The 23,680-nt window shown below is 42.9% G+C and overlaps 2 protein-coding genes across 4 annotated transcripts in view; both read right to left on the minus strand.

The window, feature by feature from the left end:
• The window catches only part of LOC308133311 (transmembrane protein 65-like), a 41,820-nt gene extending 22,900 nt beyond the window's left edge, over window positions 1-18,920 (minus strand). The window contains exons 1-2 of the mRNA XM_080500615.1: window positions 18,496-18,920; window positions 17,951-18,288 (exon numbers count right to left, since the gene is read on the minus strand). Coding sequence (XP_080356741.1) covers window positions 17,951-18,230 — 280 coding nt within the window. The 5' untranslated portion in view covers window positions 18,231-18,288; window positions 18,496-18,920. The remainder of the gene's footprint in view (window positions 1-17,950; window positions 18,289-18,495) is intronic.
• Window positions 18,921-20,205: 1,285 nt separating this feature from the next.
• The window catches only part of LOC308133899 (protein MTSS 1-like), a 47,380-nt gene continuing 43,905 nt past the window's right edge, over window positions 20,206-23,680 (minus strand). For all 3 annotated transcript variants that reach the window (XM_080501438.1, XM_080501437.1, XM_080501436.1), the window contains one exon: window positions 20,206-23,473. In XM_080501438.1, coding sequence (XP_080357564.1) covers window positions 23,013-23,473 — 461 coding nt within the window. In that variant the 3' untranslated portion in view covers window positions 20,206-23,012. The remainder of the gene's footprint in view (window positions 23,474-23,680) is intronic.

Below are 23,680 nucleotides of genomic sequence, written 5' to 3' on the forward strand. Positions count from 1 at the left end.
ACAGCGGAGATGAATGAGGGGTCAGAGGGAAGAGTGAGGAAGAGGAGCAGCTCCCCTGATGCCAGTTTCCCTCCAGACGGATCCAGCTGAGGACAAAAAGATGACGTCAGACAAGGATGATTGTGGTGCCAATCAAGCCTCTGGAGGACGCCTGGAAGCGCACTGATTATATGAGAGCGGGCCAGAGCTGACACTCAGGCAGACAGAAGAGGGGAGAGACATTTGTTTTCAGCCTTCATTTCAACAGATCCATAGTGATAACGACATACTGTCATAATATGGATGAAAATAAACGACTGTACTGAAATTAGGTTACAATCTTATGCTGTGATTCTAAAGTTGAAGAGAAACTAGAGAGAAGGGGCTGCAACTATCCGAGGTATCTTGGATGAGAGATTGTAGAGTAAAATTAAGTGTCACATTAGATGTGCCAGATTTACGCAACAGTCACCGAACTGTGAAGTCACACAATGACCTGCTGTGAAACTGAAGGCAATTGCATTGGATTTATAGCTGGAGACACAGGGCAGGACCATTTTCTTTACAAAATTGAATTTCTTGCCACAAGGTGGGTGGAAATGTTCGTCCAAATAGTGAAGTCTCTTTGCTCTGGTACAGGTGCTACAGCACTGCTTGCAGGGTAAACCTCACCTGCAGTGATACAATAGCATTTCATTTTTTCCCCCCCAAAACTGTGCCTTCGTTCCCTCCATCAACTCAGGTCGTAACTATTTCACCTCATAAGGCTCAGATTACAACCCCCACACTGAAGCCATGAGTTCAACCCCCGGACTCAGGTTACACACACACGCACAAAACAATGGTTCACCTGAGCAACAGCTCCTCCACAAAACTGCTGCTGATGCATTTGGCCTGCAGAGTTCGCCCATCACCCGTACTTGCCGATCCATCACTGCCTCCTGCTTCTTGTGCTCGGTGAAACGCCGTCCATTTGCGACTCCCGCGGGAGCATTGTTAGGCCCATTATCTCATTTCACAGGTTCTGGAAAAGCCTCTCACCTCCGCGATGCATAAAGCATCCCACAACAAGACCAGAACAGACTGGCGGTGATGAGGTGCCGATCCACGAAGGGAGGATTGCTTTAAACTGTAAACCATTTGGTTCCATTTATCTCCCATTCAGGAGTTGTTTAAAAATGATTTAATTAAAGTCTTTCAATGATCCGCTCAGGAGAATAGCTGCTTCACAACAACTTTTCTCACTGAAGTCTTCATGATTGTTCTGGATGTATACTCTGGCACCTGTTTTTCTCATTGAGATGGAGCAATTTTCTATGTTTGCATTGGAGATTAAGCAGCTTAAAAACACGTTAACTTCACTCTGACAACTGGCATCATTTTGAAAACTGGCATATTTAAGAAAGTCAAGGACAATGTCATAACACAACTCATAAATCTACACACCAAGCTACTGAAGGTCAGCTGTATAAATCAAGTACTGATGATGGGAAACTGTGTGCTGTGAAAGGCTGAAGAACACACATGTGAGCCCAGTCACTGTATTCGCTGCTGTGTGTGCCGTGTGACAACATACTGACATTTATCACTCTGACCAGTTCATTCATCCATCTTTATAGAAGTTGGGGGTCAGAGGAGCTCGTGCCTTTCACAGCTCAGGTCGGACAAGAGGCAACGTGTCGCTGTCCATCACAGAGCTAACGCCAAGAGACCTAACAAGTATATCTTTGGATGGATGAGAAAACCAGGAGAGAAAGAAAACATGAAACGTCCTTACTGGGCTGCACTTACACAACTATATCTATTTATTTAGCATTTGGCTGTAAAGCCAATCACTATTAACACAAACCTTGGTGGGTAATGCGTGAAAATCCAGTCAACCAGAGTTGAGTGTTAACTCTCTAATCCACACATTGCTGGAAATCTGCCCTTTGGTAAGCTGTCATGAGAGACTTGTTTCAGTGTTCTCATAAGAATTAAAGATGTCTGAGCAGCTTTGAGGGTCACAAAGAAATTGTTTAAACAACAGATTGGGCTGCATGATATTAATTATACATAAAATATGAGATATAAAGAGAATTAACACTCGAGTCAGAGGTGTCAAACTCCTACAGCACCGTCTGCTCTCAAGTGGGCCACACCAGTAAATAATAGCAGTATAATCTAAAATTAAATAGAATTCAAAATCTGTCTTTGTTTTTGTGCAAAAAATAAATGATTTATTTCATACTTATTGAACAAATCACGACAAACCTGCAAAGTGAATAAAAGAACTGCAATTTCAACAATATTATGCTTCAGTTCACCATGTGCTTTACAAAACATACATCTCACTATTACTCTATTTAAATCTTAGCTGGAACTCAAAAAATATAGTTGGCTCGTTCACATTATGGTCAAAATAACCTGTCAAAATGTAGAAATGATCAATTATGAAGACACACTTCTATATTTGTGTAGAACTGATGGTGACCAGTGGTCAAATAAAAATATTGAAGTTGACGTCAGAATTTTTCACGCCTGGTAAAATTATGCAACGGATTGGACGCTCTAACATGTCAGGTTGATTTGACAATATATTTTCCCCGATGCAAAACATATGTGATTTTCTTTGTGAAATGACAGATAGTCGACGGTTTCCATCAGTAAAGCTTGCTGGTGTTCCCACACATTTACAATGTTGTGATTTCTCTTGTTAATAGCTCATCAAACTTTACACCAGACAGCAGGTAATGTGTTTCTACGCTGCTAAACTGTTTCAGAACTACCTGTCTCACTTTGATGTGAAATAAATGGGGCAAAACATAATTCCAGTTCAACTGAGCAGTTGTATATATTTCATCACTTAAAAAAGAACGAGGTCAGTCAATTGAAGGCACAGCTGAGTCACCCTCTCATCACCAGTCGCATGAAGAAAAAAAAAGAAGAAGCCATTAAACAGATATAGAGAGGCTTGTAGATTTGTCTCTCCCAAGTCCTTTGGGTTTTTCCGAGCCATTTATTAGAAGTGAGAAGGGTGACATGGCTGCCTATTGCCCCCTGAGAGCTGCTCTGGTACAAAGTATTGATTGCACACAGGCTTAAAATCCCCCCACAGCTTGTCGTCTCAAGAGATTTCCATTTCAACAGGCAGCAGTGTTGAAAACGTTAAATGAGCCATGTTTCATAGCTCTACAAACTTTCTCTTATCTTGACTGCACCTCTGCTGAGAGACTGTTTACAGGTAAACACACTCAATGATATGGTGACATTTTGGTCAGAAAAGCTCTCAGGAACAGATCAGCCACTCGACTCTGAGCTTTTACCACACACACACACTACAAACAAAACAATCCAGATCAAAGCCGTTACCAGTAAATTAAAAAGCACCTTACAACAGGAGGCTCCATCAGGAATGAGTCTGAGGAAGAAAAAGAGCTGCATGCTGCTACTTCCTCAATAAAAACGGTTTTGAACCATGTTTTGTCCAGATCATTGGTTTTTAAAATACAACCTACATCAGACATGGAAAGCTGGAAATGATCAAATGAATGCATACTGACTCAACAAGATTCAGTCCATGTTTACAAGTACCCAGGTTTTTGCAAAAACTGATATTTTCTCCTCTATGTTTACAAAAAAATCTTCATTGACTTGGACTGGCATATTCACCAGAGCTACTATGAGCATGCCAAACCTGTAGGGGCAGTCTAACAAGAAGCATGAAGCCATGATTGTCCAACAGAATCTTAGTAATATAAATTTTTTTAAATACCCAGGTACTATATCATAAATATAGCTGCCGTTGTACTTGTAGTTTTTCTTTTTTTCAAGCAAAATATCACACCATCAGAAAAAAAGACTAACTGGAAGCATGCACCTGACCATCCATATGGTTTGGAAGTGTGCGTTATTAATGCATCCAGATGGACCAAAACTACAACTGACTGAATCTGAGAATGTGTCATTACTGATTTGCAGTCAATCGCCAAGAATATCCAATAGAGTTACACAATATATCACAGATTTAATATCAACTGACGCAAAGAAATAATCCTAAATTCTGTTTTCATTTTCAGCAAAATTCAAATATGAAAGAGACGTGGTTAATTGCAAATAATTCACAAACACAGGGTGACTTAATAACTAATCGAAACATTTCAATTGAGTGACAGTCTCAATTATTTCATATCTGGTGGCACAAAGGCACACAAAAAAAGAGAACAAAACCTACAAACTGCTCCATTTGAAATACCACCGGTGAGCTGTACAGATAAAAATGTGAAAGAGAAAGAGCACTGTTATTTCCAGTCACAAATCTCAATCGCACAACACAGAAACATCACATACTCAACTCTTTCTATTTATCAAAATTGTACTGTTATCCAATGTTGATCTAATATCGTGCAGCGCTGGAGTCTACAAACATGTTTGTATGGGCCGAGGCTTGGCTTGAGTCACATTAGCAGCCTCACACTGTTGCTGTGCTCCGTCCTCAAACATTAACACGCAGCAGTGGTTCAGCTCTGAGCACCGAAAAGGAGAAGGAGTGAGAAAATAACACACCGGTTGCTTTGCTTTGCTTTGGTAAATGACTCATCTCAGCCATACCTTTCCAAAAACAGTATGAAATCAAGGCAAGAATGAGTTAAGTTTTGAGCATGAATAAGCATTTTTTTTCTTCAGCTTTATTCATGCTCAAAAACATTTGATAGAGGCGGCAATGTTTCCAGGAAATCCAAGTATTGGTGTTATAGTTGCAGTAACAGGCTCTGCAGGGGCATTTTTAATAACCAGTCTATACACACACACACACACACACGAGTGTGATACAGTCTTTGTCGGCCTTAATAGAGCAGATGCAACCTTTGTTTTCCTTCAGGATTTCATTGATTATTTCGCCGAGAAGATCCTCATTATCCAAGAGATTGTGATGTGAGTCTATAAGCATCTATTTCCGTATGAATCAATAATCTGACATGAATTGGAGATATGCACATATGGAGGTGTGAGTGAGGGATCAAGAGTTCAGCAGCAGAAGAGCAACAGAAGTCCATTCATCAAGAGCGCCGCGCCGCACTATTCCCCGGTGGTTTGTTGAGGCGGAAAGCAAGAAAATTACAATGCACACAAAATGTGGGCCAGGCCAATCATTAATAAACACTAGAGAGGAACTAAGTCTTTCTTGGAGTAAGCGAGGTTGGAAATGAATTTGCCTGTGGATGCTTGATCAAATTTACAGAGAAAAGCTTGCATACATTATTCAGTGAACTAAAACAATAAAAGCAATGACAAAAACTAAGGAGATGCTACAGTTTCTAAAAACATACACCAAGCCTGGACTCCACATTTAACGATTATTTCTATAAGCAGAAGACAGGTGCATTCCTTCACGGGTCTCTCACAATGTGCACAAAAAACTAATGAGGAGCTTCTCCGTGGAGTGAAAGCTATTCAAGAAAAAGTGTAGTTTTCTTTCTGCGAGTTCCTCTACATGAAAGTAGAGAACTAAATATAGCAATCTGTCCAGCAGTGCCAGTTTATCAGCGGTGGAGAGCCTGATACAAAGCACAGAGACAGGAAAAGAAAGATAACGCAACGATCCTTGAAAAGAGACTCCTGACAAATGGTAAACCACAAGAGATGAGAGAGACAGGAGGAAGTGCTTTCTGTTAGCACTCTGCGTGGAAGAACTAAAAGGACAAAGTCAAGAGGAAAGTGGGCGACGCATTCAAGAGCTGCCTGAAACGATCAAGTGACACAATCAGGAGTGTTTACTGTCACTTCCTCTGCACACAAGTGCTTCACCTCCCGGGAAATGGCGAGATCGTGGTTCACAGCGGAACATCCATAAAAAACCCTTTTTTTTTAAATGCCGCTTCATGGCCACGGGGGCTGCAGATGATCCCAGCTGACTACAGGTGAAGGCAGAGGTGCAATCTGGATATGTTGTCAGACCATCAAAGAGGAAATACAGAGTCAGATAATCACAAACACAAGCACTTCAGAGTCACCAATCAACCTCAAACACAGGTTTTGGACTGTGGGGAAACAAATAGCTGGAGAATGTGCAAGCGCCACATAAAAAAGGCCTCAAACGATCTGTAATAAGACTTGTGATATGCAAAGCTATCAAGAAAATAAATCATAAAAGACAAATCTGATCTTGCAATAATATACAAATTGAGGGATTTCATGGTTAGAAATACACAAGATACATTTTTTCAATGTTTTGACATATTATGTTTCTTTAGATAAAATAAACATGGATATTTCTCACATTAGAACATGACAAATGTTGACAATATGTGATAATGTTTCACAATGTTATGTGATAATATCTCACCCTGACAAAAGTATCCCCCCCCCCTCTATGCCTGTGTTGGAATTCCTTTTCTTAAAGAAAACCAATAGTTATCAGACTGTGTGACCACACTAAAGTCAAGCACAACAACCAGTTTCTCTCCTCACATAGTGATTTTCCTGCTACATTACAGTAATCACTCCCCACTTTCTATTTGCCAGCAGATCTAAATCCTGCCGGACTCCTGCTGGGTCGCAAGCCGCAGCTGGCGCAATGTCTATGGAGTGTGGTAATTACAGACACCTGACGTCTCACCCGCGACCCGCCACCAAGCACGGAGAAACACACCTGTGCACAAGTTTTCACTCATTTCAGCTAATGACAACCTGGGTAGCTGCATGCATGCCAACTGATCGGATCATACACGTCAGCCAACATGATGGAACATCCCAGTACAATCAGCATTTGGCAACGGTCCCGCTTCCATGTGGGAGCTCAGAGAAGCTAATAACTCCAGATTCATATAAATAACATTCATATTTTCTTTTTTAACATGTGCTGTATTTGCGTTGGTCATTGGAAAGTCCTCAGCTAAAAGAGTGTAATTGATACTGGACAGTTTTGTGTGTGCTGGCTCCCTGTAACACTGAGCTGACATGTCGAATCGTCTCCTGCTGGAACAAAGTGCCACCTCGACAATTGGCTTGGTCTTTTTTTTTTCTGGCTGTGGCACCTTGTTGCTGTAGCAGCATGGAGGATTGTCTCCACAGTGCGACTGTGACACACACTGTAACCCCGCTGACAGACAGCGGCAGGAAGACAGGAAGGAGCCGCGAGACGGCTCCTGCTCTACATTGTTTTCTGCCCCAGTGCCGTAATGTTCCTACATGGTTTCAACCAAGGCAGACATGCTCACCGCTCTCAATTATTTAGCATACCGGACTTCAGTGAGTGAGTTCTGCTTTCTAAATTTACTCACTCATCCAGCACAAACCACTCACATACTCCCAAACTGGCTGTTCATGAAAAAAAATGTTGAATTCATTTCACACACCCACTCTCACTAAGTTTAGTTTTAGAGGGACGGGAGTCTAAACCATCTTACAGTGCTACAATCACACATTCATGTCACCAATTGCTTGTGCAGAAGTGCATGCAAATGGATTTTCATTGTGCATGGAAGCTGGATTACCCAGTGAAGAAAACAAACTCACGCAGTAGAGCTGTACTATGTCAGGTGAACATGTGCAATGTCATAATATTGTTGAATACTGCAATGACTATATGGTTTCTGATGAATATGGGAATGCAAATATTGAAGTATAGTGTGTTACTGTCTCTGTGCTATGAGATTTGTTCTTCCATATGACAGTGTTTTTCATTTCTTACCCCGAACTTACAGCCTGACTGAACTGTGTTGTGTTTTATTCAATCACATATGCGTCTGCAGTCCCCATGAGCAGCGTTTCAGAAAATGAGCAGTCAAGACTGTTTACAGTAACTTGTTTTGAATTTTTGTGCTTCTGATTTCTACCCTGTGGCCACCTAGTCTGGAATAATCTCAATTAATTTCAATTTTTTCATATTAAAATACAGTCATTTGGACTTTGCACAACATGAATGCATGGAGACTTGAGTTATCTTACTATAGGTATATTGTGCTGTTGGTATTGCCATAATAATAGCTTTTACAGCCCAACCATGCAGACAAAGGGGGAACATGTAGATTACTGGAAGAGATGGACCCAGCTGACTTAGGGTGAAGTCAAATTCACGCCTGGAGGCAATTTTACAGATACCAAATAACTTGAAATGAATATTTTTGGTCCTTTGGCGGGAGAAAATGAAGAGAAACCAATGTATGCACAGGAAGAATATGCAAAATCAGTATCTGTTTACACAGCAACAACTGCAAGTAAAAGTGCAAAACGTCCATTGCATTTTAAGTGTCTGCTTACATGACAACGATGCTCGGAGCTACTCAAAGCAATGTTTTTTTGAGGAAAGGACTCCCAAGGTGGAACTTTTCGAAAAGGCTTGCGCTCCAACGCCATGTAAACCGGCGAGACGAGATTTTCTGGAAACACTCAGGGGGCCGAGTGTCTCGTCTCATTGTCGACGGCCGAAACGCAGCTGCTGCGCATGTGAACCTCGGCCGCGGTAAATAGTTCGATACATGTGCGAATAGAAGGATAACGATAACAAGAGCAATTAGAGATTTCTGACGTCCGCAAACGGTTGACCTGGACTCAGAATAAAGGTCTTGCAATGTGCCGAGGTCAAGGTGTCGAACAAAAGCGCCCCCACAGACACACCACTTCCTTATTCTGCCATCAAGTTGATACACACATCCAGAGAGATCGATTTATTATGTAGAAGTAGTCATTCGTACTTTTCAGCGAGGCATTCAATCATTTGAACTGCTTACTTGATGGATTTAAAACTGGGAAAATATGTTTATTCTCATGAACTAAAGTTATTAAAGATCGAAGCATAACACATGCTCACACCCTCAATGGGTATGAACATCATTTAACCAACAATAAGTTGTGTAAATTAGTGTGTAATTCACTGTCCAAAAAGTAATAGAGTACCAAAAGAAGAGGACCAGTCAACCCGCCACATCCACTCTGCAAGGCCTCTGTCCCCGCCTGAACAATCACTATCCTTAAAAAAATAAAAGCGAAAAAAAAGAGAAGCAGAAGTCATTTCCTCATAAACTATTGCAACAGAATTCAACAATGTAAGTTGATCTTGGAAGGTGATGCAACAGACATCAATTTGGCCTACTGATCCAAAAAGAAATAAAATATGATGCAGTCAGTGTAGAAGGTGTGGTGCACCTCCAGGCCCGGAGGGGATTTCTGACCTTAATATCTATAAGTGCTGACTTCAACCTCACGAGGCTGCAGTGAAATGAGCAGCCTTGAACACTGTGAGCAACGTGAGCCCCAGGGGGATGTCAGAGGCCAAGAGCAAACTGATGAGAAAACAGGAGTAGTAAGTTCTATGTTCTATGATGTGGAAGAAGTCAAAACAAAACAGAAGGGTGGGGAGATGAAAGGAAACAAGTAAATAGCAACACAAAAGAAAAAAACAGCTTGGAAAGGACGACATGTGAGAGTGTGACATCTTCAAAGGTTGGAGAGTCCTCTGCAGAAAAGATTAGATGGCGATCCATCCCTGTCTCTTATCCTCCGACGCTCATGACCTCGTGATTGAATGAACGGGCTCACAGAAACAAATACCACCGGGAATATCAAACACATCCCGCTGCGCATAATAATATTACCTGGGCTTCTGTGGTGCCAGAATAATTTCATTCATGCCTCAATCCATCTGCCTGAACTTCACTCGGAAGAGGAAATAAATGCAACATTCTTCCTCCCCATTCTCACATCAACGATACCATTTTAATTGGTGCCAGATTGCCGACTGGAAGAGAAAGTCACATCCGCAGAGCTCTTTATAGCTAATTTCCTCTCACATTAAAGACTTTTTTGTTGTCAGGTCTAAATCAGGAAAAAAAACGTATATGTCAAAAATATCGGATGTATTTCTTATTCATAGTTGACTGTTACCTTCCCTTAAGCAGCTATTTTATAGAGGCTTGTATTCAGATAGGAGAAGTGAAACAGAATGAAAGGAAAGCAGCAGATGCAAGACTGAGCTTCAGTACAGACCGCAAACGAGCAACCAGCAGGTTTGAATACTGAGAGAACTAATAAGAAACCAGCTGGGAGCAGCAATGTGAGGATGGCCACGGCAGGCTGGAGCCATATAGAGTTTCATATGGTCAAAATAAGGAAAGTAAAAGTGACATGTTCGGAAATTTAGCCGGAATAATGTGATCCCACATGGTTCTCACAGTGGAGTCACATGGCTTTATGTGTCCTATTCATTTTCTGCACTGCTTTATCCAACTCAGAGCCTGTGTGTGTGTGTGTGTGTGTGTGTGTGTGTGTGTGTGTGTGTGTGTGTGTGTGTGTGTGTGTGTGTGTGTGTGTGTGTGTGTGTGTGTGTGTGTGTGTGTGTAGACCTGTCACCGTGGATAAAAGAAAACAAAAAAATAAAGAGTACTCCTGTTGTAGTACTTGCTCAGTGAGTGCTACTCTTCCTAAAGTGTTGCGTAACATCATCAGTGCCATCCCGTGTGAGCATTCTGGGACGTTGACGCTCCAATAATTACATATAAGCTCTTTGTTTAAGATGTTTGTTGGGCATTACAGTCTTAAAGAGCTTTTCTCCTGTAATTTTAAAAACATCAACTAACTATCCTGCATTTAACTTTAAAATAAATGAACCTCTTCGGCTGAGCTCTCAACAAACCCGCCGAGCTGAATTAGAGTAATTAGTATGCTGCAGTAAATGAAGTGCCTGTATGAGCTTTAAACCGTAAATTGCAGTAAAGTGGTTTCCATAGGACTGATCAAGTGCAACCCTCAGACAAATATATTATGTATGTTAAAGATAATAAGTACTGGGTCGTACACTAATGGATTCAGCGCCATCTGAAGTCAGACATTTCTCGTTAAAAAAACGCTTTTTCTCTACGTGGAATGGTGCTGTCAGAACACAGAATACCACATAGACTTAAATTACTTAACTAATCCGGCCAGGATCACGCTTACTTTTCAATAAATCTCATAAAACACCGACAACATTGTAAATGGGAACTTCAAACACCCGGCAGAGACCACATTTATAGCTCCGCATGAGTCACAGCAGGTTAAATGTCACCAGCGAATGCCATTTTTCAGCACTGCATGTGAATTAACATGACAATAGCTCTTTATGAGCCCAGACTGCGCGGAGAAATTAGAAGCCAGTCTTTCCTTCCAGGGGAGGAAAATATGATGAGAAAGAAGAGCTTCCCCTTTCATCACAGAAGGTGAAATAAAATATCCGCCACACAAAAAGCTTTGATGCTTGAATCATTGTCGCCCCCAAATCCGCATCAGTCATGTTTCCGAGCAGAGATTAGGAATAATGACTAAACTTCAAAACAAACGGGGCGCACTCATTCAAAGGAAGTGTAAAAGCGTGTTGACGCCGCGAAGAATTTGCTTTGTAGCCATCAGAGAGTCACTGAGGCGACAGGCAAAGCAATGAAGAGCATCCAAATGGCCGACTTCCACTCGCTGTGCTTTCCTCAATTTACATTAACCATCAAGTCTCCCCTCTACAGTGCTTCACGTGCCTCGACGTCGCCTCCTCCCGTGTTTACCGCTCGCCCCGCGTGAAAACCCCGCATGGTGGACGTCACTCTGTATCTGCCCACGGATGTTGACAGAGCTCCAAAATGTCCTTTCAGTTACTCCTTCGTTCCTCTGCTCTTGCACCTCGTGTCTTATGAAAATTTCCGCTTCACTAGAAGTTTTTTGTTTTTTTTTGGCAAAGCAAGACAACTCTGTATGCAAATTTATGCTCCCTGTGTGAGTGCCGACTGAGGAACACTACATTCTTGTTCTAAAACCTGTGCATGGATCAGTATGTACTGCTGATGATGCAGACTGAAATGTTAATTTATTCCATTGAAGCTGTTTATGTTTGCATTTTTCTACATTAAATTCAAGAAAAACTAAAGATTATTCCAGCAACAGCCATTACTGCTGTTGCATACGGTGTTGTCTTTAATTACTGTGTTTACTAAATATACCTATTGAGTGGCTTTAGCATTGCAGAGACCATCTGTATCTCTTTGTAGCTCAATATTTGTAGCAATGTAATTTGTAGCAATGTAAATTACCGGCAATTATTACCAGTGGCTCATGGGTGTCAAATATATCTTTGAATATATTGAAACCTAAACTTTGACCTAAACTTTGCATTCAGATAAGATTTATCTTGCTAGGGTAGCAACAAACACGTTTACTTAAGTAAAAAAAACTGATTCGTTTAGGTTGAAAACATTCAGATTGGTTACATTACATACATAACAGCTTCTCTACAATTTAAAATCATTACATTTTATAGCTTGGCATAATTTCCACTGTATTTATTGATCATTTCTTCTAACAACTGTATTTCGCACAAACCTTATTATACAAATCAAATGCGTATTAATCACTACAGGGAGTCACGTATCAGAATCTCAACCACAACAAAAGGAACTCATTATTTCAACTGGACCTTAGTCCTGCTTTTGTTCCTGAATAGGATCTATTTTCTCGACATAGCAGCTGTCATAACATTTTATTTTAAAAAGTAATTTCCTCCAGTGGGTCTCAGCACTTTATAGTCAAACTTTTCATTCTTTCCAGTTTCATTGATTTCATGAACCTTGGCTCTCAAGCTCTGGCTTCAATTAAAGTGTGAAAATAATGACCCAATATTCCCAGAGATGACACTGGCCCTGATGTTCTTGTTAGATAAAGTCACATGTGCTGTGTTATTAGAGTCCTGCTTTTACTGTTCTCCACTTGAAGATCTGCATCAGAAGCCTCATTATTCCTTTATTCCTTCACGCTTGTTCAGTCCCTTTAAACTCTCTCTCTCTCTCTCTCTCTCTCTCTCTCTGAAATGGATCTTATTCATCTCTACTATACAGTATGTATGCCATTCACAACAAATTGCCTCCTCCCGAAGCTTTTTCTTCCTCTCCACTGAAGAAAGCATCCAGTCCCTGAGACCATCTCAACACTTCACCTCCAGGGAATAAACTTTTACTAGTTTTCATGGGTTGTAGGCGATTCTGGTCAAGAGACTTGATGAGCTGACAGTGACGACACCAAATGGGTAGAAGTGCTCATCCCAAGTGTGTAACACCTCAATGCAAGCATCTTTACATGCCAGAGTAGGATGATTTTTATAGCTCTATAGATAATATCACCTATTGACAAGGACACACCATGCATATGTATGTACAGGATGTGAGGTAGGCGATTTATATATAAATAGGTAGGATTGATGTGATGGTATCAGATATAACCAACGGGAAGAGGGAAGTGTATCCAGTAAATATGGCCACAACCATGATGGCTTCAATGCTACACACTCCATTAACCCAGAGGACTGGCTGGTACTGAGACATGTCAGCCAGCTTCAATCCCAAGCAGACATGCAGTCACTGTAGGGGTGAGCGTCAAGGAAAAAAAAGGCCTCGGGTGTCCCTGTAGCCTCAGGGTGGAATAATGATGGCTGCTGATAAGCCTGTCAAACTTGTCAATCTATGTGCGAGCAAAGCAGTCATGGAGAGAATCAGAGAGACACACACACACACAAATAACCGGTCTATTCCCCGAGTCAGCGAGTCTGCACGAGGTAAGAGAAGCCCTCTGGGTGTTTATAGCACGAAAGTGAGGATGTCAGCCAGCTCCAGCCAGGGAGGCCCCAAAGGTGAGAGCAGAGGACAGTCATCTGTGAACAGTCACCTGAACACACTGGCTCAAATTGTGCTCATATTTCCACTGAGTTAGCTATGATGGCTTTGAATGACGGGAGACGTTCTCAGGCCGGACATTCTGCAAACATGGCAAAACAACACGTTATCGTACAGTTAGGATCTTCCACACATTAGAACCGGTCTTGAGTGGAAAAGGCTTTTTGTGAGGGATGAGCGCTGCTCCACTTCCTGTCCAGACTGACTGTGTCACGTGAAACCCTCTGTCCCGGGGCTCCACGGGGATTTACGGCTCTTTGCTCGACATTGATCTGGTACAACACCCGCAGCCCAAAGAAGGAGGCCGGCAGCACGCGGACAGGATGCAATCAGCTTTGTTCGACAGGAACATAACGATGCATGATGATGAGGATCGGCAAGTGCAGGAATGCCTCGTAATGATGAGGCGGGCTGATTTCTACAATCCCCGATCAGATGGAGAGAAAATACTAATGGGTGTCAGCACTGAGCAAACGGCACCACGGGAGAGGAGAAAGGTTCTCGTGGCTGAAAAGACGGCGTTTTGTGTTTCATGACATATTCTTGTCTTCTAATAATCCAGGGTTTTTTTTTCCACCTTTTCTGTCAATTGGCTGCTGTCTTTTCTCTCCATCCAGATTTATGCCTGGGTTCATGTTGCTCATCTGTCTTCGCCTTTATAGTGCCTTCCTGCATCTTATCAAGCCCTTTTCACCTGGTGTTTATAAAGCTCCCAGTCTCTCCGTGAGTCCTATTATGCTGAGTTCTTGTTGGAGCTTCCTGAACTGTGCATCCATTACAGCTTTTGTTCATACATCCACATCTGCCTCTCCTCTGGTTCCCTCTGGCCACACTCCCTGACACGCTGTAATGATCTCTGTCAGTATGACCATCATATTGACCATCGACTACACTGACCTCTGTAATACTACGAGTACTGGAAACACCATCACAGGTCTATCAGACTGTACACAAAAGCAGGGAGAGGCTTTTGTGACACAAAGAGTAATGTGATGAATAAATCCCATCACGTGCACTGAACAACAGTATGCTCCCATGTTGGTGAAAGGAGCAAAGTGAAACACGAGAAAACAACACAAAAGAAGAAAATAACCTCATTTTCCAAGATATTTCAGAAAGTTACAAACAGCTTTTTGGTATTTTTATATATCTTATTATATTATATGTGGTGTGGATCCATTCGAATCAAATAACATGTTAATGAGGGAAGAACCAGCTAACACTGGGTGAAAGGTAGAGTACATCCTTGTATTTGTAGGTTGCCATGAACAATAAATGGACGACAGATAAAGATAAATGAGTCAAATTTAGAAGATGCAGGACTGGTCCTGTAGACCTCCACTGCAAGTATTGATAGTGAACATTTCTTAGGAGGAGGCGAAAGGAGAGTGAAGATAAAACCTCATTCGACGCTTGCCCTAATGAACAGCAAAGGCACAAACTAAAAGATACGGCTGACTTCACACACCCCTGATAATCAACATGGCTTATGGCCTTGCCACCAAACTAAACTTGATCCCACCGTCTGACAATGAGAAAATAATCGGGTGATGTTATTCGGGAGAGACGTCATAATGAGGGGAAATGAGCAAACAGGGCATGCAAAGCGATTCGTGTTTTCCAGGCGGGAGGCTCATCATTGTAGCCTTTGAATTCCATGGCTACAAAGCAAACAACTAATTACATTGTATATATTAACAAAGACTGAGGCTGTGATCTTGTTATCGCGGGCCTCTCAAGCTGTAAAGACTAATTATAGTATAGATGCACATAAGCCCAACATTCTGTGGCCTGTTGCGACATACTTTGACATATTAAAGACCTGGAGCTGCACGTATGCAGCCCTCCCTCTGGGGCTCCATGCACGGTGAACATATTTTATATGATGCTATCATTTAGAGAAATGGTCAGAGATGAAGTGCGCCACGGGATATACATGCAAACAAAAAATGAAACAGTGTCAGCTCTGAAGGGAGACGCTCGCAAATGGAGCAGGGATGGGTGGGCTCAAGGAGTGTGGCGTAGGGCGCACTTTGGAACCAGGAAAGTCAATGGTTAAGAGAAGACACGGGACAATGGTGGGTGTACACTCTGGAGAAGACAAAAAACAAGACGGGAATTTTGCACATGATTTAGGAAATGAAAACTTGTAGGCCAAAGATATTTAAAGTGTCTGTCATCATGGGAATCACTTGTCCACCATGAGACACACTGACAACACTTACAACTCCTCAACCTTCCCAAACTTCACAGTTTTTATGCTTACTGCAGCCGCTCTGCCTTCCCCCCCCCCTCCCCTCCATCAATAGTTTTTTTTTTTTTAAATAACCAATTACAGACGACACTAAAAGGAGTGATTCAGTTCCTCGTGCACTCGCTTCGCAGTGGCTTTAGAGAAAAATGCTTACTAAAAAATCCGATATTCCAAAAATTCACTTTCATAAAATATCAGGCATTCATTGTAAAAAAAAAAAAAAATAGACTGTGCACTTTATTCCTGTAGAGAAATACAAAGAGTGACAGTGGTTCAGAGCCGCACGCTCCCACAGAGCCTCATATTCTAGAAAGCCTCTTCATCATCGCTCATGTTTCGCCTCGTTCTTGGGTTCTATTCTCCTCCACATTGATCGACCCCGTTTCCTTCCCTCTCTCTCTCTCTCTCTCTCTCTCTCTGTGACTCTTGCTTTGTGTTTCACTTCTATTAATACACTTTCAGAGTTTCATTCTCTTTGTTTCTGGCTCATGCGGTACAGTGGAGTAAACTTTTTGATCTGAACGCAGCAGCAGAGCCAGTAAAAGTTGGACTGGGTTCATACTCAACTCAGAATGTGCAAGAAGCTACAGTGGTCTGTGGTGCAAATCTTATCAACCCAGAGATATGATTGCTGGGGATACGGTTGCTTCACTTTCTGCTATCAGTGAACTGTGGTAACTAGCAGAGAATTGACAGACATGACATGACTATTAGCAATAGGAATGTTTGCCCTTTGTTGTCATGTTGACAGCTATGTTATGCTCCTGCTCCCTGGATGGGTTCAATCACCATAATAATTTGGCTTAGATTTAGTACAAAACCATGTGCGATCCTGCTACATTGTACACTGATTACATAAAACGTGTTTTCCTTGCACACAGAACATAAAACAAGTGTTTACCTTTTATGTCTCATCGGACTCAAGCGTAGGACTTCCACCCTCGGAGAGAAACTTTCCACTTTGGCATACCTTCATGTTTCTGGCTTCTAACACCATTTTACACACTCACAATAAATGCCCCCACAAGACATTAAAATAACTCTAATGCTTTGGGTCTTAGGAGCAGATGGGCATTGCACATATCTATAGAACTAATTAAAAACTGGCCAAGTATATTCCTCTGTGTCCCTCAAACCTCTGCTTATGCCAAAAGGAACCTGAGAAAATGGTTTTTGAGTTTTTTTCCCTCCCGAATAGGAAAAAAAAAAAGATATCAGCATGACAATTTATTGTTTCACTCCTGTTTGGCTGGTTGGAGTCGTTCAAGCCTTTTTCAGCCAGCAGCTTGTTAGCAGCAGAGCCTACCGACGAGACAATAAATCACATTCACAGCTCCCAGCAAACTGGACTTCTGTTACACGTGACATTTAAAAGGGCACCGGAGAAACGTTGTATTTTTGTGATGGATTCAGTATCTGCCTGCTAATTGTTGCCATCCAGATGAATAAACTACAGGCTGATGAACAGAAGACTGAAAGTGCAATGATTGTAATGCAGTCATTTACACATTTACTGATGCTTCCTCGAAAGTCATGGAAATGACAATTCTATTCAGTATGACGCTGATCTCTGGATTCTATTTTCTTCACAGTCAGATGAAAGGTCAGACATCAAAACTGGACTCTAAATTCTTCCAGGATGTTCTTCCACCCCCACATTGTGCTTCATAATATTAGGATCATACGTGTTGCAAGATCAACATGCTCCTTCCTCTCAGTTGGAGCTGGATTTCCCCATGATGCCTGCATGGAAATGTGGTTTGTCAAATGCAATTAAGCCGAGATATGAATATTTTTGACCAGACTGTCAACACCTTGTCAGCACACATTGTGTCAGGTGAAATGTGGACACTAAGATACAGAGTAACACGCAAACAGGATAATACTGACGATAATAGAATGTATGACGCGTTTCAGTCTTATTTTAAACCTGGATGTTATGGCACATGACATAATGATCACGCACTGAATGCACTATTGGAATTCATTTCAAACAAATACATTTGCAATGCAACAAACCCTCGGGCTGTATCATAACTTGGTAACCACATACCTTGCGCGATGGCTATGGACTCGAACTTGTGCAGCTCCCTCAGCAGACAGGTGCGCTCGGATGGATGGAGGCTATAAATAAACTCCTTGGCTCCTTGGGGGGAGTTGAGGGGCTCCACGGGCTCCTTCAGGGGGTGCGTGCCCAGGTGACACCGCTGCACCAGCGCGGTGAGCGGCGGGGAGGCAGCAGCGGCTCTGGCCAGCCCGGTCCCGGTCCCGGTCCCGGTCCCGGCTCTCATGGAGAGGGCAGGCCGCAGGAGAGCACGCAAGCATGGCAGCATCTCTGAGGAGGAGGTGGACGTGGAGGAGGAGGAGGAGGAGGAGCAATGCACCGGGAGCCTGGAGAAGAGAGACAAACAGGCCTGCTTTTAACACCACTTGGACTAATCTGACATCCTCGTGTCCTCAACCTGGAGGATGTTTAATCACAAACACGGGCCTGACGAACACGCGCAGCACCAGCTGCCTCCCAAAAACAACGCGCAGCGGGACGAAGCGGCGCCAGCTGTCCGGAAAACAAACAGCAACTTGTGTGGCTGGAGGCACCTCGGTCGATGCTCCGCTGTCCCGTCCCACAACCTCCAGAGGAAAGCTCCGGATCAGGGCAGCAGCAACTCGGGTCGCGCGCCACGGACCGATCAGTCCGCTCCGCCGCTGCGACGCGTCTCACGCGCTGTGGAGGGGGACGGGATCTCGCGCAAGACCGAAAGACGCTGACTGGCTGCTTAAAGGATTTGTACGAAATCACATTTTTGCGAGCGCACTCCTCGTCTTGCTGTAACCTCTGGCTGACAGGATGCCGTGCAGCGGATAGGAGGGCGGTCCAGCGCGAGGCGGCACGGGATGTGTTTTCCAATCGCAGCGGCTCTCCGCTCAGTGCGTAACTCTGACGGCACCGCGCGCACGCAAGTATGAGGACGCACGGGGCTGCGTTCGCGTCACAATAACGCCGCGTCTGGCAGGACTGGAAACGCGTGAATGTAACCCTGCGACTTTATGGGTGAAGTTTATAGTGTCTGGATCTGGAGATTTGTTATTTTATTCGCTGTGACAGTGATATTTATTCGGAATTCAGTCATTATATTTGACGCATCTGCCAAAGCGACGAGCATCGCTGTGAATCCATCCCTTCAGATCAATCCATCTGCTATGCGCCGAATAAAATCCTTGCATTCCAAAGGGAGAGTGTGTTTGCTGGGTGTGTGTGTGTGGTCATCCATCCCTCGCCTCTCACCCACGTGACACATGTGAATCATTCAGTCAACCCAGAGTCCACACCCAAAGAAAATATGACACCATGAGCAAGTTATTTGTTTCAAGGAAGCACTACTATGCAAGGAAAACTCGTCTGTTTAGTCACAATTGGTTGTTGTTGGTTTTTTTCCAGAGTGAGAGTGGTGTGTTGAGTGTTTTTTGTTGTTTAATTGATCAGATGAGTGTTTCAGGCCTCTTAATGCCTGAAAGAGGAGGAGAGGAATGTCTACTTTTCCAGATGGACGCTTTAACTCAGCGTTGGGTTTTAGAAAAAGCTTGGATGAGAGCGGCCTCTTGTGGTCAAAAGTATATATAGCATCTGTTTATGTCGAGGGGAATTAAAAAGGCTTTGACCCAGTTCACCCACTCATCTCCACTGTGGGCTGTTTCACATTGGAATGCTGTAGCATGTTATTATAGAATTATTAGAATTGTTTCAGAAACGAAGGGATTATTTAGCAGTTGTAAATGGAAAAAATAAAGTTTAAAAAGATCAATTACATTTGAAATAATAGTCTTTCCCTGTGATTAATTGGCAACCTTTTCCAGGAAGTGCCCTGTATTTTGCTGAAATTGGACACATAAGTCTTTTTTTATTCATTCTTTAAAGAGAATTCCTTTCCAGAGGCCCGCGGAGAAAACAGGTGATGTCGTCGGTGGGTGGGGTTCGTTATAATGCAGCTGGCCTTTTGTAGTTGGTCAGTGTAAATGAGGTGTCCGTTTATTACGTGCTCTGCCACCATCCTCCCCTCTGCAGCTGAAAAAGCACCGAGAGGCCATCTGTGGCTGATCCAGGAGGGCTTGAGCTCCACTGAGCTTTCTTCACCTGATGGACAGTGTTACTGAATCCCACTGATATGAACGTTAAGTGTTCAGCTGATCTGACTTGTTTTATTCAAGAAAGAAAGGAAGACATCTTAGTTTAGACAATGGTCTGTCTGTTTCCATCTTGGGAGGAGCCGTGATGCATTAAAAAACAAAAAAACAATCAGGGAGCCAAAGCAAAATTAATCATTTTTTTATTATGTTGCTAAAGCTGTCATAACACAAAAAAAAGAACTTTTTTTTAACCTCCCGAAACAAACGGCATCATAGATTGAACTATACAGGGACAGACGGAGAGGTCAACTCTCTTCGTGGGGAGGGAGGGGGGGAGAAATAAGCTAAACTAGAAAAGTTTCATCGTACTTTCAAACTTTCACAAACTATAAACTTGTTATTCATAGGATATACTGACATTTGGCAATATATAATATATATTTATGCTAACATTTTAAATATGGGAATTACGGTTCAACAATACAAGTCTTAGATGAGTGGACGGAAGAAGAAAAATTGACAATGAAAATCAATTAATTGAAAGTGTTGCGAGTTGTCAGTCCATTTTCTTTAGAGGACTCTATACAAACGGGAAGAAACCACCAATCGAAACAATCGCCACACAGAACGAAACGCGTTCTGAACTGAAGTAAAGTGGGCTCCGCTCCGTCTCATCACACAACTCATAATACTGATGCAACCCGTGTCGACAAACACTGTGCTTCTGAACCAGCATAAATACAACATGTGTGTGAAATAAGGGACTTCAGCGAGTGGCGGCTGGAAGGTGGTGAACCTCTTACTGATCCAATCCTCAGATAGCCCATGCGCAGATAGAGGAGACAGCTCTGTTGCTCTGATATCTTATAGGAGGTATAAAAATAGAGATAGGTCGAGAAAATGAAAAAAAAAAAAGAATTGAGATAAAGAATAAATTAAAACGTGTGAGTTCCTGGACTAATAGTGTATGCAGCGAGATATTATTTACAGTTTAATACATCTTGTAGTAGCCATGGTCTCACAGTGCTTGAACTGAAATGCAAATTAAAATACAGACGGTGGCACTCATTAGCCTTTGTAGCCTTTAGTCGAACAATGTCAGAGGATGAGCCTCTTATCTCCAAAAAAAAAAAAAATCCTACGGTTAAGATCCAAATAAAAGCTGTACCTATAAACACATTTCTTTAAATTATACAATGAATTTAACCTATGTCTCATCATAGCAAAATCGGCACATAGTGGACTTGTCACATTCGACACTCTCACAAGAGAAAAAAAGAATGACTGAAAGGCAAAGTGACAATATTCCATCTAATCAAAAAAGGACACAGGCATTTTCTTCTTTAGCGGTTTAAAAAAATAAACAAAGAGAAAGGGGTAGGCGGGGGGGTAAGCAAAATACAAAGAACCAAAAACTGACGTGGCGTTGTCGGTTTGAAAACAAACAATATCCCACTTTGCCTCTATAAAGTGTTAAATCATATACAAACCTGACCTGCCACTGTATTCTCCCATGACACATGTATTTCCTACTAGTCATGCTATGAGCAGTCAATACACAGTAGACAGGGTTGTAATTATAGCTACAAACTAATACACAAAAAAAAAAGAAAGGGCTCGTATATTAAGACAAACCACTGAGAAGTTCTACAAAACTCAGCAGGTAGAGTTTGTAGATTAAGTGAGTCGCAGGGAGGGGGTAAATCAGTGGAGAGTAAACTAATATATATCTCGAGGCGATGGGGTGTGATAACGATTATTATATCCTATTCAAAACAGTGATTTTGGCACAGTGGGGAAGAGAGAGGAGGCGGAGGAGGGAGAAATTTGAAAATACAGCAAAGTCACTTGAGAACGAAAAGCACCGACACTCCTCAACAATGGAGACAAAATTATGTACAAACCATGTGATTGCTGAAAAGAAAACAACCCGACACAATATACAGTGTCCCGTAATGTGTGACACTGTGGTCAAACTGCAGTTTCCCGGACGCAACTCGAGTTGCTCGGTGAAAACGGTTCCTTCGCCTTTCGGGAAACTCTGTTGGTCAAACTCTGGCTCACAGGGCTTCTCCAGGTGGCTGCACGCCGCGCTCTCGTTTCTACACTCTTGGGTGGAGGAGAACTCCGTCAACACAGCAGCTTTGGGTTAGCGGTCGGCTCCTCGGCTAACGAGCCGGGACAGTTCCGGAGCTGCCAGACGGTGCGAATCAAAGCCCACCAGTGAAGCGGTTGCCTCCTGATTATTGCTCTCGCAACGCATCGCAGTGGTTATTACACACCAACTGGACAGTCGCAACGCTTACTTTCATAATGGTGGCACACAATGCAGTCCCAAAAGTGGTTTGTTCTTTTTACACTGACAACGGGTGACGCACAATACCGCTATCCAACCTGCTCAGGCGACACGTAAATCTTTACTGTCCTCCTATCCTCACGGAGAACCGTACGGTGCAATGTCTAGCTATCTATCAACAAAAACACAACCTAATGTTTAACACTTTCATTACACATCTGTGAGGCCAGATTTACAGAAGCACTGCAGTGATTGGCCAGAGTCCTTTAGTTTGAGGCCCCGTGGAAAGACACTATGTCTTCTCAATCTACTCTGTGCAGTTACTCAGCATAAAGCAAGACCATGAGAGTATGAGGTCTGCTTGAGCTCTCAACTGTTGTGCTATTCAGACAGGCTTTTACGTAATTTGCGAGTATCGTAAACCAAATTAATAAATGTGCACTTGAATAATAATAGCATTTTATCTAAGTTATCTTTTCTAAGTTGTCGCAAATGGAATCAAAGTGTAGAAATGCTGCACGTAGAGCAGGTACTACTGATTTCTCCTACGACTTGCAGCACAAGACGCCTTTACATTTCTTAAAATGCAATTCTAACAGCAACATTTTCTTCTAAAGCTTTTGAACCTAATATACAGCGGGCAGGGGGGTCACATGTTTTCCTGTGACCTCCGCCGCGTACGGTGAGGATGTGATCAGGCGATGCGTGGCGCAGAGCGATCGTTTGTGAGGGTTCTCTTGAGCTTGACCCCCTTGCGGATGGCCACCAGCATGTTCCCTTGCTCCTGTTCTCCCCCGTCCTCTTCAGTCTCGCTCTGCAGGTGCTGCAGGGACGGCTGGTTGGGCAGAGGCACGCTGGGGGGGTTGGTGGTAGCCTGGCCGCTCCAGGACACCCCGGGCAGCGAGCCGGTATCCTCTCCCCCTGTGAATGTTGGAGAGTCTGGGCTGTCTCCCCCGCCTCTCGTCTCCTCCGCACCCCGGTTCCCGTTAACCACGGACATGTCTGGCACCGTGGGGATTTTCACCGGGACCATGGGAGTGCGGATGGGAATGGGACCGGTGCCCACGGCTGAGCCCGAGCGGCGAGCCGACGGTTTTGAAGATGGGGTGCGGCGGATTGTTGCAACCCCGGGGGTGATGATGACTGGACCATGGCCTGCAGAATGCAAGATAAAAAAAAAAAAAAAACATGAGCTGAAGGGCAAATATGCATTCAGCTTTAAAAAGCTTTAATAAATCATTCATGAACAATAAAACAAAGAGGGACCAAACAGTTCACTTCACAAGAGAATAAAAATACAGTTTTTATTCAGTGTTTGTTGGCCTGTTTATGCATCTCTTGATCTGCATCTCACAATTGTCA

The sequence above is a fragment of the Blennius ocellaris genome (genome assembly GCF_963422515.1).
Source record: "Blennius ocellaris genome assembly, chromosome: 8".
Taxonomy (NCBI): Eukaryota; Metazoa; Chordata; class Actinopteri; order Blenniiformes; family Blenniidae; genus Blennius; species Blennius ocellaris.